Source organism: Calypte anna, chromosome 4A (genome assembly GCF_003957555.1).
Source record: "Calypte anna isolate BGI_N300 chromosome 4A, bCalAnn1_v1.p, whole genome shotgun sequence".
Classification (NCBI taxonomy): domain Eukaryota; kingdom Metazoa; phylum Chordata; class Aves; order Apodiformes; family Trochilidae; genus Calypte; species Calypte anna.
The window spans coordinates 8023266-8041554 of record NC_044248.1 but is presented as its reverse complement, the minus strand read 5'-3'; the positions used below and the strand labels follow the sequence as shown (position 1 = coordinate 8041554).

General features: G+C 35.8%; 1 protein-coding gene across 1 annotated transcript in view; it reads right to left on the bottom strand.

Annotated features, from left to right (window-relative positions):
• Positions 1 to 16680, bottom strand: part of SLIT2 (slit guidance ligand 2) — a 102608-nt gene extending 85928 nt beyond the window's left edge. Inside the window, exons 1-3 of the mRNA XM_030450002.1 lie at positions 16615 to 16680; positions 6197 to 6268; positions 2246 to 2317 (exon numbers count right to left, since the gene is read on the bottom strand). Coding sequence (XP_030305862.1) covers positions 2246 to 2265 — 20 coding nt within the window. The 5' untranslated portion in view covers positions 2266 to 2317; positions 6197 to 6268; positions 16615 to 16680. The remainder of the gene's footprint in view (positions 1 to 2245; positions 2318 to 6196; positions 6269 to 16614) is intronic.
• Positions 16681 to 18289: the final 1609 nt, after the last annotated feature.

Here is an 18289-nt window from a genome sequence, read left to right as displayed (position 1 = left end):
TAACAGGTCATATTAATTTTCTGCTGAACAAGACAGAGTAATAACTCAATATAAAACATCTTCTTTCACATTCCTTTTCTGATTTCCTCTTTTTGTTTCATCAGAGAAAGGGGGATTAGCTGCTTTTGGCTTCTAGGGACCTATGTTCTAAGCAGTGCTTGAAATTAAAAGACCAAATGGCAGCAAGTGATGGAATTAAGTAAGTAGCCTCTCTGTTGGCAGGGTATGACACAAGACCATGGCTCCTTGCCAAGTGGCAAAAAGCACTTTGCCATTGATAAAATATAAGACAAATGTATTCACTAAATTAGGTAAATTACTTTTCTCTAGCTCTTTCTTTTCTCTGGCTCCTACATTCTTTCAAACTTCAGAAGGATGTCCACAGTTATAAATCAAATCCTTTCTTAGAATCATCCATAATAGAGTAATGTAATTTTCATCCTTTTTAGCTGATGTGCTCAAGTCTAACTAAATAACTGCAAAGGAAGTGCAAGAAAATCAGAATTTAGATGAGGTCTAATTAAGCCATGAAAAAAAAAAACCCCACTTGTAAAGCAACATGAAATGTGTAACCAACATAAACCGTAGTTTCAACTAAAAGATTTTTTTTTTTCCTCTCCTTAAGAGACTAGGAATAAAGGCAATGTATTTTCCTGTACTAATTCTTGGGTGGGTGCTTTGCAAATACAGCTCACAACACAGCACACACATCCAGTACAATCTGTGGCCAGCTGTAGGCAAGAACACCATTGCGAATCAGAACAAATGCTGCTGAAATCAATATAGTTATACAGGCACACATTTTGAGTGCAAATGGGATGTTACAGCTGTAACCTGGGACTCTAGTGTATCCATTTTTTTTTGTTTCTAAACTTCATTTATTGAAGATGAAATGTCCCACCAAAAAAGTGTAAATGTTGCTAATTTGATTCACTGTAAGTTGTGGTTCAGAATATAAACTGTATTTGGAGGTTTGAAAGAGGCCCAGAGATTCATGTTTTCAATCTGCAGACCTGAAAGAATGAAATGGAATTCTATTCTCAGAATTTAACTGAGGCCACCAAAACCTCATGGTCAGCATGATGGAAGTGCTCGTTATTTGTCCAATCAAGAAGAGGTACAATTGTTAGGAAAGCAACAGAACTCCTCACCTTCCTGAAGTTCATGTAGCAGTTACTAGTGGTACGTTAACTCAAGTGAATAACCCTAATGATTTCAAAACAGTTGTGCAACCCAGTGAGTGTAAAAGAAAACAGACAGGCTCTTTGTAAAACTAGAGTTACAGTAAGAGCTATCCTTGAACTCTGATAGAAACACCCTATTCATTTTTGGGTCCCACTTAACTGGAAAACCTGTCTGAAATGGAGCCTCAGGACAAAACCTTGACACTGGTTTTGCCACCCAACACAATATACATTTATTCTTACTTCAGTATAAGCATACAGAAGAAACAACCTCAAACCATTTCACTTGCATACACCCTCTTTTCATTGGTTTAGAATCCTGAAGTGTTCATCTGTGAAAGTCATAACCTCTAAAATTGGGGACCTTATTGTAAATGCTGACACAACTTTAATTATAATAGCACTACCGGATGATGCTGTAATTTTATGTTACAAAGAATGTTGGAGAGCCAGTTTAGTTTAATTAGGTCTGCTAGCAGTACAGTAATAAAAGCATAAAGATTTCCCATTTATCACATCTGACAGCCAATCAAAGATTCTTCGATGTTTCTAAATGAAATGTGACCCATTCAATAGCTCAAAGTAAAACAAATTTTTGACTTTCAAAAAACATCAATTTCTTTCTCTATACAGCTGTAACATATAAAAAAGAACTCTCCTGCTACCCCCTATTTTTCTAATAGAAGTTGAAGCTTTTCTGTGACTGAATACAGAACCATGGAAAACTCAACAGGGAAAAGGCCATGAAACCACTTTCATAGTTATTCAGCCCACATCCTAAAAAAGCTGATGGGAAAGGAGGTGATTGCTTTTACATCTCCCTGAGCCCCAGGCATCAGTTTTGGGGTCACTTGTTAGTTTTACTTTTCAGAATTTGCTGCCATACATGCACCCACAGACTTCCCATTGATCAGCCACATGATAACTCAATATTTTTTGTAGCTTATGCTGCCTTTGGCTATATTTTATTTATAGACCACTATTAAAACTGCAAAGAGGAAAAGGTTATCTGCAGGAGTTAAAAAAAAACCAAACCAGCCAGTTTCAGTGGGACTACTTACAATGTCCTGAGTTTGGGCATGTGATTGAAACTTGCCACAGACAGTCGAGTAATGTTGTTATTGTTGAGAGTGCTGTGAAGTGAAGAAACAGCATATTAGCATCATAAGAGTTTTTTCACATTTACTACCCTTTTAAAAATGCACAGCTCTTGAGATCAGTGTATTGTATGCAGGGATGGGTATCAGGGAAAAAAAAACCCATGCTGTTAGATATACCTTTTCTCCATATTCAGTCCCTGGTAAAATATGGTTTGACAATTCCATTAAAAATCCAAGGTAATTTGAGGTCCCAGTAACCCAAGATCCACTCAAATGGAGCTTCTGTTGAGAGCATCTATGTCATTCAAGCCAAGGTTGTCATCCTGACATCAAAAAGACTGTTCTTGGAGAAGACTCCTTGAATGTAGGACTCTGATTTCTCTTTCTAGCTTCTCAAAGTCTGTGTTTTTGCCAGAGCATACAAGATCTGCCTGCTTTTTCAGAAATTTTTCCAGAAAGGAAAAATTTAACTCTGGGCTGCCATTAGGTTTTAAATGGAACAGGGTTGCTATAGATTGATCCAGAGCTGTGTGAGCAATATAAGCTTCTTATACACTATGTGAGGACTTTGCTATTGTAATATTTTGTAATTAGTTTACTATGCAAACTAATAATTTTAATTTTAGAGAGGGTGCTCGGAACCTGAGTTAGAAACTAAGAACAAATCTTATCCATTTGTGGCCTACCATAGACCCATCATACTTTTTAACGTAGTTCCTAAAGACAGTGAAACTTTATGAACAATCCTGCAGTTAAATATTGTCTTTAGGCTGCAAATAAAATACAAACAAGCTTGACTCCAGGACAAGAAAACATGAGATAGGATTTAGTTTACACTTAGAGATTACTCATTTGAGTGGAATGGAGAATGTGCTCTGGGATTTGAAACACATAACTGCAGCACTAATGAATAATAATTCCCATTCACCAACCCTTCTTTCCTTTTGAAGCAAAAAATGTTTTACTTTTTTTTTTTGTTTTCCCCTCCCCAAGTGTATTTCTGCTAATTTTGAACAAATTTAAAAATATTTTTTTGAACCTGAAACACGGGAAGGTAAATTCACAGCATCCCAAACAGGATCAGACTTTAACCAAGCAATTAATTATGGGTGCACTGTGCTGCATTTTACCTTTGTGTGCTCAGTCATTCCACATCCTAAATGTTTTCTCTACTGTGCAAAAGGGATCTTCCCTGTGTGCCCTTAGGGCTACATAACAAAGGGGAGAAAAATCAAAAGAAGGAGAAGAAGCAAGAATCATGCCCTTTTTCAAAATGAACAAAAATGAAACAAGAAAAAATGGCCTACTGGGTATATTTGCAAAAAGTGCCTCAATGAATAAATGACAGCAAATCTGGGCAAGATTTTCTTACAATGCCTACATGGTAAATGGCAGCTGTCATAGTGCTTCCTGCATGACTTCTTACAAGGCTTTGAAATCGCATCTTTTCAGTGAAGAGAATGGAAATCAGTGTGGATCTCCATCGCTGTTAGCTGTTTATAGAAGGTGTACCTACAGATTTTTTAATTTTCCATTTCAGATGTCTGATGTTTGCCTTTTTATTTTGGATGCAGGAGATAGTAATTTGTTTTTGCAAGGCTACATAAGAGTAGCAGAAGTAGAAGGAAGAGATACATAAGGAATTAAATAATTTTCATAACTACTTTGATGTGACAATAAAAATTATTTCATTCTAGAGATATATTTTTTTAAAAAGTTGGCTCAATATTTTTACCTCAGCATTACATATTACTGCAAAGAGTGTGGTGATTGGAAGACATCTTTTCCAATTTCTTAGATTGTTTTATATTATAGCACTGTATCTTTTCCTATAGTCACTATTTACCCAGTACAGCAGATTTTCCCTTTAAACATACAAAAAATTGCCCAGATTTCAGGTTGATTTTGTATCTTTAATGCTAACACAGTCTCTAGGATCATGCAAATATTTAAATAATATATGACACGCTACTTTCGTAAACATTTCAAGCTGTCATTGAAGAGGATTACACCCTGGATAAATTTAAGGATTATTTAAGACCTTTATCATATACTTGTAGTTTGACGTAATATAAACATTCTTTGCTTAGATACATTAATTAGCTCCACATGAAAACAAAATATGTGGTCTTAAAAGTTATTCATTGCAAACCCAGTATGGTCTGATCAACATTTCTTTCATTCTTTAAACTATGTTGGAAAGGAAACTGAATTAGATACATACCTTGCAGTACTGTTTGAAATATCTATCCCAATTTTTAAAAAAACTTAATCTCTACATCATTGCTTATCACAGAATTCAGATAGTGAACACTAGTTTTATATTTGAACAATGCTAATATTCTACATATATTAATTCACAAAATCTTAACTACCTACTTTTTCAGCAGAGTGCTACGCTAAAGTGGGTTGGCTTTTTTTCTCTTTTCCATTCATTGAAATTGATGTGAAAATTTTTCCACTGACTTCATCCAGCAAGGATGACTTTTTTAGAACACTAAATATTGCAAGCATTGAAAAATGCAGAAGATACTTAATTTTTGTAAAAAAGTAAGAAAGATTACCATTAAAAAGGTTTGTATTACAAGACCATAATAAAGATATTAAGCCATCACTGGAAAAGTTATTCTGTCATATATATGAGTTCCAAAGACAAAAATCTTACAGAACACCAGGTTTACTGACAGACAACCAACAATTCATCAATGTCACAATTAGATGCAATATTGAACCCACAGTACATTATACTTGGCTTTATACCAGAAAGTTAACAATAGGCTTGTTATTCTATAATTTCAACTTTGAAAAAATCAAATTTAGCTGTCAGATTCACTCACTCACAGGAAACACCAACTATTGCTTTCTAATAAAAAACTTTACCAACAGCACCTCACATATGCTTTAGTTTCTTTGGACATATAGACACTATCTATTGCAAATGAAGCTTCTTTAGAATATTAAAATATCAGAAAACCTCAAAACCCAACAAAAAAAACCTTGTGCTGCTCCCCCCCCTCAAGGTGCTGTGATTTTCCAAGTGTGATTCAAACTACCACGAAGTAACTCACTTGAACATAGTCTTTCACTTTTCTCAATGCAGAGAAGTCAGAAAAAATGTGACTTTTTGACTGACAGAGAAAATATTTCAGGAATGTGTCCTGTGCCTCAGATCCCTTGGGAACTGCAGCGCTTTGCTCATTACAGTAACTATTTACAGGTCAGAGGTCACTGATGATAATTTTGTTACCTTTAACCTCCCTGATGGCCACTTTGAGACAGTGAGAAAAAGTATTCAAAAGCGTATTGCAATACTAACCTTCAGTGGAGGAAAAAAGATCTTTTCCTACACACACACATTTACACACGCACAATTCAAAATGTTAAAGCGAAAAGCAGTTAATGTGGAGATGGTAAAATATCACAGCATGCAATAGTAGTGTTTGATAACAAAGTGCCTCGCTGAAAACAGCCAGATTGACAAATATAGAGAGTACATTGTTCCTTAAACAGAGTCTGAAAGACCAAATTGATGTCAGAGGACATAACAAAGGCAATACTGAAAATGTTCAGCACTTCAGCCGTGATGGATAATTTACAAATTAATTGCTTTCATTAATATTGCCCTTCCCCATTTTAAAAAGGGAATATATTCTTCTCAGTATCTGCCATCTGCTTTTTTCACTTTTTTTTTTTTTTTTTAATTGTTTTTAATGGCTGTCTTACTGAGTAAAGGAGTATCTCTGCCTCTCCACATCTTTTTTACCATTTTCTAGCACGTCGCAGTGGATTATTTTAAGACATCTTTTCACTAGACCATCCTGACACCAGGCTGCAGCTCGTAGATAAGCTTTTACATTAGTACTCCCCAGACACTGAGCTCTGGCTACAAGTAAAAGATACAGGAATACTTACAGCACTTCCAGGTCGCGCAGAGCCCTGAACGCCCCATCTTCAATACAGCTGATCTGGTTGTAATCCAGCTGCCTGTTAAACAGATTAGGAAGGAATTTGTAAGGGAGACGAGCGCTGGCAGCCTTGGGTGTAAAAAAAAAAAAAAAAAAAAGCTGGGGAAGGGCTGGCAGAGCGAGGCCAGGCTAACCAAAACCCTCCTGCACACAGGCTGCTAGGCTGGAGCCCCTCACACCGCACGCCGGCCTGGATGCTGCCACAGAAATCCCTTTTTTGTTCTGAACTGTCTGCGCCAAGCAGCAGCGCTGGGGAAAGCTCCAGTAAATAATAACTGCGCCTTATATTAAATGCCAAAGGAATGCAATTTCATTACATCAAGAAAAGCTATCCATTAAAAGCTCTCAGCGTCATCTTGCTGAAACAATTTCATTAAGGTAAAGGACGGTAAATCACTTAATGTCACACGCATCCCCTCGGTGACCTAACAGAATCCATTTATCAGAGCAGCCCAGCTGCATGTTAATTCCCCCCGCTGTGGCAGGGACCGGTGAGAAACACCACTTCCAGGGGTCTCTCTGCACGCCTGGACCAGGTGGGAGGTGCAGGGTGGTTGTGGGGGGGATTTAGAATAATCACCTCCTAAAATATTTCTGTCTGTAGAAACAATAGCGCCCGAGGTATTTGCATCCTTGGTTACTTATCTCCTTTAATTTTGCTCCAAATGAAACTGGGATTTCAGCTGTAACCTTCAGTGTGTGGTTTTCTACGTACTTTGTGCTGTCTGCAATTACATGCAGATAGGATGTTGTAACAGAGCACTCAAACTCTGGACATAAAACTCAGCAATCCACGCCATGCATTATTCATCTTGAAGTATTAAGTTACGGAAAAAAAAAATTAAATTCATTTCTCTGAAAAATACTATTAACTTTTCAATTCAAAACATCGCTACAGCACATACTGCCCAATTAGAAAAGTCTCTGGAAATTAAGAACCACACAAATGCAAAACCCAGTTTCTCTGCTGATAAAAGCTTCTCCTAGAAATACTGCCTCAAGTTTTACGCATTTCAGGCCATGACTTGCAAAGCAAAGACGATGTAACCTCACTTTAAACAACCAGAACATCTCCAAGCCAATAACTTGGCAGTGTCAGATAATATATATGAGTAAATGTGTGTGAACAATAATAAGAAAATGAACAAAATGCAAATGAACTCTGCCCTTCCGTCTTCAATTATATGTCAGCTAGCAGAGCTAATGAGGCTTTCACTAAAGCATTTTCTGTGATTCTTCTGAATCTGTAACATTTTCCTTTATTAATAAATCATCACACCCACTGTTGAATGTTATGTACAAACTTCTATAAAGTTCTTCTAGTTTCATCCACATTTTTCATCTGAATTACTACTACACAGGAATAAAATACTATTGCAACTGTAAGAGTGTTTCTGCGTACTGAAAGCTAAATGCAAACTATAATTTCCTGAATATGATCTTTAATCATCTTGGTGCAATGTTACAGCACCAGTGCTGCAGTGTTGGAATATTTAAGTATACTTTCTCAGGCTCTTTCAATTTTTCCTAATGAATTTCATTTAACAATTAAGTTAATAGCCTTTTTATTTTAAAGAGGTAAAATATATACACAGTACAATTCTCTAACCTCTTGAACAATTTATCAAAGCTATTTAAATTAGTACAATGGCATGAAATGTTACCCTTGACACAATACAAAAGAGGAATTGTCTCCAGACAAATTGGAAAAATCTTTTAATGCCATCAAATTTGCCTAATGCAGTCTGCAGGTTAATCTGTAAAAGGGTGAGCTGCATGTTTGCCCATATCTTATTATCCTTAGCTGTCAATGCATAAATCAGTGCTGACACAGCTTCTTCTAAATCATCCACATTATACACAAAGGAAAATCTTTTAGCAGGAGAGAAAGCACTTGAGCAAATCTTGTCCTGCACAAACTGAAAGGCAGATTTCTTCCACTAGACTGGCAGCAGTTCTTCCTTATGCACCCAAAACTTTTGGACTTCTTCATCTAGTGAGTCACCATAACCACTACCTTAATGAAGGGTGAGTTGTTTTCACTTAAATCTTCTTACCTGCAAGGTTACTTTGCACTGAACTAATTAGCTGCTTTTGGTTTGGAGGAAGGAAATTTTGTGGACGGAAGAGAAGAAATATTCCCTAGTTTTATAAAAAATTGTCTTTGAGAGATACTGTCTTCTTTATGTTGTAGATGATCTTCCGTCAGTTATAACCATGATATAAAATGATCAGACACACACCATGAAGAACATGATATATATTTTTTAAGCCATGAAAGGTACACGACTTTGAAGACTGAGTGCATGCCTTGAATAACAATTTATGGTATTTGTGTTAAGGAAAAATATCCACTGCATATATAACCCGACCAGAAAGTTAGACACTATTTCACAACCACAATATCATTAACTGTGATATCCTTCTAATGGTGTCCTTCTAATGGATGTATGGAAGCAGTCTGAATTCTTTTGGATAAGACCTGTTACTGATAGCAAGTTATGCGAGTGTTATGATCTAAGTCTTATGCACAAATACTAGAGAAAAAAAGGACATATTAATCTAATTTTAAGTTATGCTTCTAATTTTTTATAGCATTATGACTTTCAAAAATCATGCATAAAAATCTAAATACTACAATGAAATTTTTCTCACTGATGTTATTAAGCATACCAATAATCCTTACTCCATTTTTAAAAGCTTTTTCCCCCTGTGAGTTTCTTTCTTAATTTACAGCTATTAAAACACCCCGAGAAAAAACTTGATCAGACATGGACCAGCAGTTCTGGGCCATCCGCATCCTTCCCTCTCCCCAGACTCTCCCTCAGCTTCTCCACTCTCTCTCCATGACCACGTTGGGTCTTTTCTCTGTGGGATCTCTCCATCCCTTTGGAAGGTCACTATTCCCTTTTGCCACTCTTCCCACAAAGCAGTGGATAACCTTTGGCAGTGTCATTCCTGTGAAGCTCACAAAACACTGAGCTACAGCCATTACGTCAAGATCTTTCCATTGTAACAGAGAATTCATTAAGTTTTTCACCTGCATCTGCCACATTACCTGGGTAGTTCATATACCTACTCATCTACTGCTATTTAAAATGTTAACTTTTTTCTGAGTTCAGCTACAAGTACTAGTAAGAACTATATAAAAAGCATTGAACTTTTAAGAACATGTGCTTTAAAATGTTTTTTAGTTAGTGTTTTTGCTGATACATTTTACACTGTAGAAACATTCTGCTAACTTACATTTTCTTCCCGTTTAGCATATGTTGTCTACCAGATAATGATAAATAAACATCTAAAAATAAATCACTTTATCCTACAAGAAGAGCAGTTAATGACTAACAGAATACGTTGCATACATTTGAAAACTGCTACTCTCACACTGAAAAAATCCACTGTTATCTGAGAGAGAAAACCTCCTTTATTCATTTTTTAGGGGCTATGCTAAATGTTGGGAAGCATCATTCAATCTGTTTGCTTTACATGCTCTTCATGGCTTGAGGACTCTCCGTGGTCCCATGCAAGGGAGACACCATGGAGCTTTTCCTTCTCCTTTGTTCAGGAATTATTATACTCATCCCTATGTATCACATTGGTAAAAATTCTTTAAGTCAATAGAAAAAGACAGAAACCTTTCTAGACCCCTATAACAGCTTCCTCCATGGTGAAACTTATGGAATTTTTTTCTAGTTTTAGCACATTGTATACTGGATTTCATATAATTAACATTTTTCCTTGGTAGAATAACAGAGCACACACTATCACTCCAAGTTTTTTTTTGCAATATTCCCTGTTCTTAATGTTTCCTTGTATTTCTTACAATAGAACTGGGTGATGTTTCCTATTTCTCAATTCCCTTCTCAGTTTCAAGAGGAATGAAAAATTGCAGAGGCCTTATTTGAGAAAGATGCAAACATAATGCAAAAAATTGCTATATTTTAACCAAAATTAAAACTGCTTTTTTCCCATGACTATTACTATTATTGCAATCAGCCTTACATTTGGAATTCAAGTGCTTTTTCCTACTTAATGTTTATTTTGCTCATTTATTTAATTCTGTTTTTTGTTTATTTTTTTTCTGTAAAATATTCTGAATGGACTATTTTTTTTTCCTAAAATACACAATATACCAAATGATTAATCTTCTTCTTTTATCCCAAAATTAAAATGCAAGATTTTTAAGACTTCCAAGTAAAGCACAACTGCTGAATAAATCAGAAGGAAAGCAAGAACAGATCTATGTTTTGCTACATCTCCTCACAATTTTCTAGCACCTTATTTGGCTAAACCCAAAAGCAAAATGAAGGAGCAAAATGAAAAAAAAAAAACCAAAATACCTCTCAATAAATCTCCTCACACGTGACTTTAACACTAAACAGAAGCATAAACTACTGTTACTTATAATTCAGATCTTGGAAGAGAATTTCTATTATTCTGAGAACTTGACACAGGCAAATAAAATGTAAGGATAAAACTTAACCCAAATCTTCCTACAACTGAATTTATCACTTCAGTTCAAATTAATCTATCTCAATTTGCTTGATACTATCACAGGAAAATCAATGGGAAACTATTTAAACCACAGCAACATTTCATTCTTTTCCTAATAAAAACAGTGGCCACATTTTTACTAAATTCAGAAAACATGTAAAATTTCTTCTAAGTATTGGCAGTTATTATAGCACGTAAAAACACACCCTGGTTCAGCTACCTAGGTTTTATTTCACTAACACTTCACATCACTCAAATAAATTTAAGACTTTTAAGGAAGCTCTTGATTCACATTCAGAGATTTCTGAAACTCATCTTCAAAGCCAAGTGCTCTCCTTGATTTAGAAAGATAATTGATCTTAATATTTAATAAATTAATTTGTGGACAAAAAAAGAAACTGTTTTCATCAAACTGAATTTTAAGAAAGTAGTCAGAAATTAAAACAATTTTCAAAACATTATTGAAATGGTACTTAATTAAACAGTGATAAAGAATATCTTAATTCCCAATGACCACAGGATCACTGACCTGTTTGGCTACAAGAGTTTTAGGAAGTACTAGAAAACTGTATCTATTCTTTTTATCTTTCCTGAAAAGGTATTTTTGATTTTAATAAAAATCTTAAGTATACACCAAATATTTTTCAATAACATCCTGTGAAAACCTTTCTTGATATACAGCTGAAATGCAAGTGGCTGAACAGACTAGTAGTTGAATTAAGATTCTCAGTAAGAAGAAGAATGAGAAATATGCCAATTCTGAATTATTAAAGTGTATCTTAGACAAACAATGCATTTGGATTGGTACTTGGACTGATAAGCAGACACAGACACTTTCAGTTGCAGGAGAATTTTTGCATGATCTAAGCAATCAGCAAATAGAGCATCTTCAGCAGGACTCTGTTGTGTTTCACTGGTAATAAAACTGAATATCAGAAAAAAATCCTATCATTGCTGATGAATTTTAATGTGAAATTCTGTTATGCTTTTAGTGGCATTATTTTCACACTAGGTGTAGAAGAGGCACCAGAGCAACACCAAGTAGTATTAACCAAGGTTTTGGACACAGGTTAGTATAATAGGAAGGACTTTGAGTAGGTACTGGTGTCTGTATCCCTCTTCACTAATTCTCCATTTTCCCAGCCAGTTTCATCTGTGAAGCTACAACAATGATTCATGACCTTTATCCTTGGGGTGACAGATACAGAGTTCCCCACTTGCTGGGAAAAAAAATGAAACCATGTGGAAACAAAGGCACCAAACAAGAGAGTGGTCCAAAGTAAGGCCAAACTGTGACTACTAAAACAGGGCACTTTCAGGAGATATGATGGAAATACTCCATGAAGCTGGTGTACTCATTTCCATCCCCTGCCAAAATAATGGTTACATAGAGAAAAAAATGAGAAAAAAATTATATCAAACAGAAATATTCTAATTTTAACAAAAGCATCAGACTAAGGGCCAAAATGTACTTTACACAAAAAAATGAGCATGGTTGTATTGTTCTTTCAGTCCTGTTTAACACTTGGTCACTTTTTAAGCCCACTTATTTTTCCTCCTAGTAACCAGATTCAAGAAACAGGCCATTTAAATCTATTATCTAGGCAGCTAAAGCATTTTCTTGCCATCTTAACTGCAAATAAAATTCCAGAGGTCAGGGAGATTTTAAGCATCTTTCACATCCAGCATAAATGCCATATCAAGAGGGAGAGTTATGAAACCACCATTAATATGTTTATTAAAAGAATGTGTTTTATTTACAATTGATACAATTATGTCAATTTATTTTTAGAAAATAGTGGGTGTCACCATGGTCTCTGAAGAAGCTAACGTATTTATTTATTTATTTATTTCTCACTGAAAAAGTGGCAAGTTCGGAGTAACTTTCAGAATTGTCTTCCCAGAATTTGCACCACAATTTCTGTCAAAAATCAGCAGCTATGTATCAACACTCAGCAGCTATACTGTAAATGGATTATTCTTCAAGTCATTGCCCTTGAACAGGAAAATCAAGACTTTGAGTCAGAGCAGCTAGGTTTTTTTCCTATATTTGATCTGTCAAAATAATGGATCCTGGGCTTCTAGTCTGGTGAACATGTACAAAATAACCTTCCCTCATTTTTTTGTCACTTTTTCTGATGAGCTTGTTTCGGTACCAACAACTGGATGGTACTTCTGAGGTTAAACTAGGATGCTCTATTGGGCATTTCTGAGATGACATCCAAGTAATGCATTTGTTTTCAATCTCCAGAGGAGAAGACAGACATGGCCTCACTGGCTTGAACCTGCCCAGGGCCACCTAGATGGGAAGGCTGGAGGATGGCAAATCTGGGGACAGGATGCAAGAGCTGTGTTTGTTCAGCCTTAAGAGGATATGGCAAAGAGTGGGGGTCTTATTACTACCTACAACTGCTTAACAGAAGGGTATAAACAGAGCCAGAATTTTCTCATTTATAAGACAAGAGGTAAGAAACAAGTTGAAAAACGGGAAATTTCAATTAGATATACAGTAGATGAGTGAGGGTGAGGGTTTGTTTGGTTTTTATTATGGGAGTGTGGCAGAGTGCCTGAGTTGTTGAGTCTTATAATGTCTTGCCCATTTTGTTTCTTCTATCATCCACAGAACATATCCTGTGAATTTTATTAAGATGTCCAGAAGGCAAATATCGTGGCCACATTTTATGGAAACTATACAGCATCCCCTGAAAAGCATCTAGAGGACCCATCAAGTAACTTAATATCAGGAAATCAAAGTAATACAGCAGCATCATTAACCTTACAGGAAGCGATTTCCTTCGGATAACTTAAATTAACATCTGATTCCCATTGTTCTGTGAAGTACAGAAGAAAACACAATAAGATAGTTTCCAAAATATTCCAACTCCTGCTTAAGCTGGCAAAGTATTTAGGGAGAATAAGATAATGGTGAGTTTCCATTCAGAAGACATATGTAATAAAGTCAAGTTCTGTGTGAGATTTCTTAACTGCCTTTGAAACAGTTTACCAAGGCTACTGTAAGGGATGGTTATCAATAAATGCATTTTAAAAAACAGTGTCTGCAGTTCATATTGAAATTGATGCAATTGATCTCATCACACAAAATAAATCTATAATTCACAACATGTTCTAATATGGTTTCTTTATGTACTTTCAACTACCTCTTCTAAAAGTTTGGTTAACATCTTTAACACATTTGCCCAGCTACTGGGGAGATACAGAAGAAAAGCTGAAATTAGAAGAAATACTGAAATATACTCATGACAGTAATACTCAGTAAGTAGGTTCCTGGACCTTAGGTTAACTACTCAATACACACTAAATTCATTGAATCATATGACCATGTAGGTTGGAAAAGACCTTTATGACGATCAAGTCCAACAATGACACTAACACTGCCAAGTCCACCACTGAACCATGTCTCTAAACCCATGGGTACACAGCTTTTAAATATTTCCAGGGATGGTGACTTGACCACTTCCCTGGGAAGCCTGCTTCAGTGCTTAACAACCCTTTCAGTAAAGAATTTTTTCTTATTATCCAATCTAAACCTCCCCTGGCATGACTTGAAGCTGCTTCCTCTCATCCTGTCACTTGTGGGAGACAGGTGGGAGAAGAGGCTGACTCCCACCTTGCTACAACCTCCTTTCCTTTCAGGGTTGTTCATGTCACAGTTTCCTTTGTTTACAAAGTGATGCTTTCTACATCTAGCACTTATCAACTGTCTCCTTAATTTTCCTGAACAATGAAATAAAATTATTAAAATTCTCATCATCATCCTTTTCAAACTGTAATGACCAAGGCTAGATGGAAGCTTAGGGTTCAGATCTTCTTGCCTAAGCTTTTGGAAACAACAACACTCTGATCTAGTTACTTAAATGTTGTGCTAGAATCCACACAACTCAGCTCAACTCACTCATCATTCTGATATTCACTCCTCTACCTCACATAATAGAAGGTGCTATTTCTCATGGGCACCCAGGCAGCATTTACAAGATGGGAAAATTAATTTCTCAGTAATCTCAATGGTAGTGGGATCACAAAGATTGCAGAAAAGGGTTTTGGTGGGGGCTTCCCCCTATTTTTTCTTCCCTGTAGAGACAGCTGTAGTATTTATGAGATCACAATAAAGTGCCACAGATACAATTTGGACTTTGTAGCAATGCCATAGCCTTTAGGGATGGGTTTTTTGTTTGTTTTATTTTGTTTTTTTAATTGTCTTCCAAAAGAGAAAAGCTTTAAAGAGCAGATCTACTGGTTTATGAAGGTTTTAGACATATTTCATGATCCTTACCTTGAAAATACACACCAAGATGTAAATATTATTTTAGCTAAAGATTAGCAACCTAATTCTGAATGGAGCCATCTCACAATATGTAACCATAATTATTACATTTTAAAGTACTGCCCTGACACTAGAAAATTCTCAGTGATGCTGTTATTGTTACAACCAAAGTTTCTTTGTGTAGCTCCCTCAATTTTCAAATATAGAAGATAATGCAGAAAAAGGCAGATTTCTCCTTGTAGCCAAGCTTCTTTTAGACCATGAATCATGATGGGACCAGTTCTGAAGAGAAACTCACAAAACAACAATTAAACAAAGTAACAAAGCTACTCTGAGAAGCACATGCATTTTTTTTTTGTCATAATAGATGTGAGCATAACAATTTTTCCATTAAGAGGTAGCAGGATTTCACTGCAGGGAACAGCTGTATCATGAACATGGTAAAATAAAAACTAGCCTCACATTTCTAAATACCATATCAAGTTGGCCAAACTCGTGGGCATTCTGCTAAAGCATTAAAAAAGTGTCCTCATAACTCCTTTGTGTGCAGTGCTGTGGCGACAGAATGAAGCAGAGTCCATCAGACAAGAAGACAGAAAGACAGAGGGCTTCCTGTCCCATGCCCTGCACTGGGGAGATGCCATCAACAAATTTCATTCCATCTTTTTTTTTTTAAACTGGCAAAATCATTTAATAAAAGGCATTTCAATAGATACTACATGAAAACCTTACAATGGTTTAATACTTTCCTGTTTTTATCAATGCTACATGAGACAGGAATTACATTTTTTTCCCTGCTGCATCACATTGGCAGCTCCTTAGCCTTTCTGGAACCCACTAGAGTTCTCTGTCTTTGTTGGCTGTTTATAAGAGATGAGTTCTCAGCTTACAGCAGGGGTTACAGTTTTTGGGTGCATGACCTTTTATTTCCTACTCTGGAAGTTCATCACAGGTCGATCAGCTCTTTTAGTCCACTGAACTGATCTACCACTCTAAACAGAAAGTCAAAAAGTCACTGCTTTCCTTTGCCTTTGAAACACATATTTCCACAGTGAGGAGCTGTACAAATTCAGAATGTGCCCATGAACCTCAGGGTCACTATCTCCAATGCAGAGCAAAGGTATCTTTTAGAAAAAGCTTATCTTACAACAGAAGAAACCTGCATAAGAAAAGTAGTCACACAAGTACAAAAATATATGCCAGCAAAACTAAATAATACCATGATTTTTCTTTCTTCCTTTTATATAAGCAAACAAAAAGCAAGCTCTTAGACCCAAGGCAAAAAGGTTTTTTTCCACGTGGAACAATGAAATGTTTTAAATAGCCTGACATTCAAAGGTTATACTCAGGTTACCATGAGGCAAACAGTTATAACGTCTTCTTGTATTCAACTCTGTTTGAATGTTTTAGATTTCATCTAGGGTAATTTTAACATGCTCAAGATACATTGAAGTATTTTGCCAAAATAAATGTTAAGTCTTGTCCTTCAGCAGCCACAATAGATCTTAGGAAAAAAAGAGGTATTATAGGATGAAAGGACAGTTTATTGACAAAGCGTTAGCATATGCAAGAAGGAGGACAATACTTACAGATTTTTTATGTCTACTGCTCCTCGGAATGCCTTCCTTGGTATTGCTTGAATCTGATTTTCACTAAGATCACTAGGAAAAAAAATAAATTAAAATTAATATCTCCTATATATTTTTCTTTCTGTGTATAACAAAAGAACATATAAGATAATAAATTCAGCAATTACAGTTCAGTTAATGTTTCCAACAAAGCTTATTTTATTACTTCAACTGATTTGTAATTGAAGGAAAAGAAGAAGCAATCTTGGTCAAATTAGTTTACCTGCATTGCACTAAGTAGCTTCCATACAAAAGGACAATACATATGCCAAGCAAAACTAGAACCATTACATAATTTATTGGTGTAGGCCAGACTGATTTCATTTTTAACTTGATTTATTTCACTTTTTAACCCATTCCAAACCCATGCCATCAAATGTCTGAATGTATGTTCAGCTTTATGCAAGGAAGACTGAGAAACCAGCCAAAAGAACAAGTAGAGAGCTCTTGAGAAACAACCATCAAGCTGTGAAATGTCTCAGATCAATATATTTCTGATTTTGTTTCAGAGTGGGAAGAACCTTATATTTTAAAAGGTGTTGAAATCATCCTGCAGCAGGTATATAATGCTCCTTCCCCAGATCCCTGCATGACCAGCTACACAAGGCTGAAACCAGTATCTTTCCCAAAATACAAATTCTATTTAAAATCTTATTGAGGAGTATTTATTGCTCTGAGTATAAATAAACAGCTCTCTTGATTTTTTGAAATTTAGAAATATTTTTGGCCATTACAGTTTGATATTTGAAGCAAAAACAAGAGAACTGAAGACAGTAGCAGAGAAAGGAAAACAAAAAAAAAAAAACAAAACAAAACCAAACAAAAAACCAACCAAACTAGAATTCAGGGCTTTTTATGCTGTCTGCCATTAACAAGTAACGCAGTGCAATAGGTGATCAAAATATTAAATTTCTTCCTTCTGTATCTAAACCATGTGCTGCTTGTAGGTTTCACTTCAGACAATCATTTGCTACCCTAGGCCAAGTGTACCTACCATGTACACTGTTCACAAAGAGTCTGAGACCCTTCAAAAGGACCTGTCTACCTTGATATCTTAAAATTATGAAATCAGGCCTTCTTTTGGAGGCCTTCAGAGATGCATCTCTCTATAGACAATAGGGGAACACAAGGAATTAAATAAAGAAGCTTGTTTCAGCATCTGAATAAAATTTAGAAACAAATCAGATGCATACAGACTGCTTCTACTACAACTCTCAGCACCTTTGCAGAGCAGTTTTGTTGTGGCTAACTGGATTTTATCTCCCTCCCCCCCCCCCAAAAAAAATAAAATAATCAGGATCTTTGCTACAGAAGCACATCAAATACAATTCAGTTCTTAACTGGAGAAGTTTTGCAATATCTTGCTTTAGAGAGACATCTTTTAGATGACCTTTTCAGAGAAAACTGTTAGGAGAAACAATGCAAAATGGTGCATAGAAATAAGAGATTTAGCTCAGATGAAATGAATGAGCAAGAATCATTTAGTTGATTAGACATAAACAGTCTTGCTTTTGATGTATTCTTTCTCCGAAACATAACCTAGCACAAGCTTACATTTCCAGTTAAGAGTAACCACTCCTGAAGATCTCTTTAAGATTTATGAACTAAAAAAACAACAACCTCAAAACAATGTAGT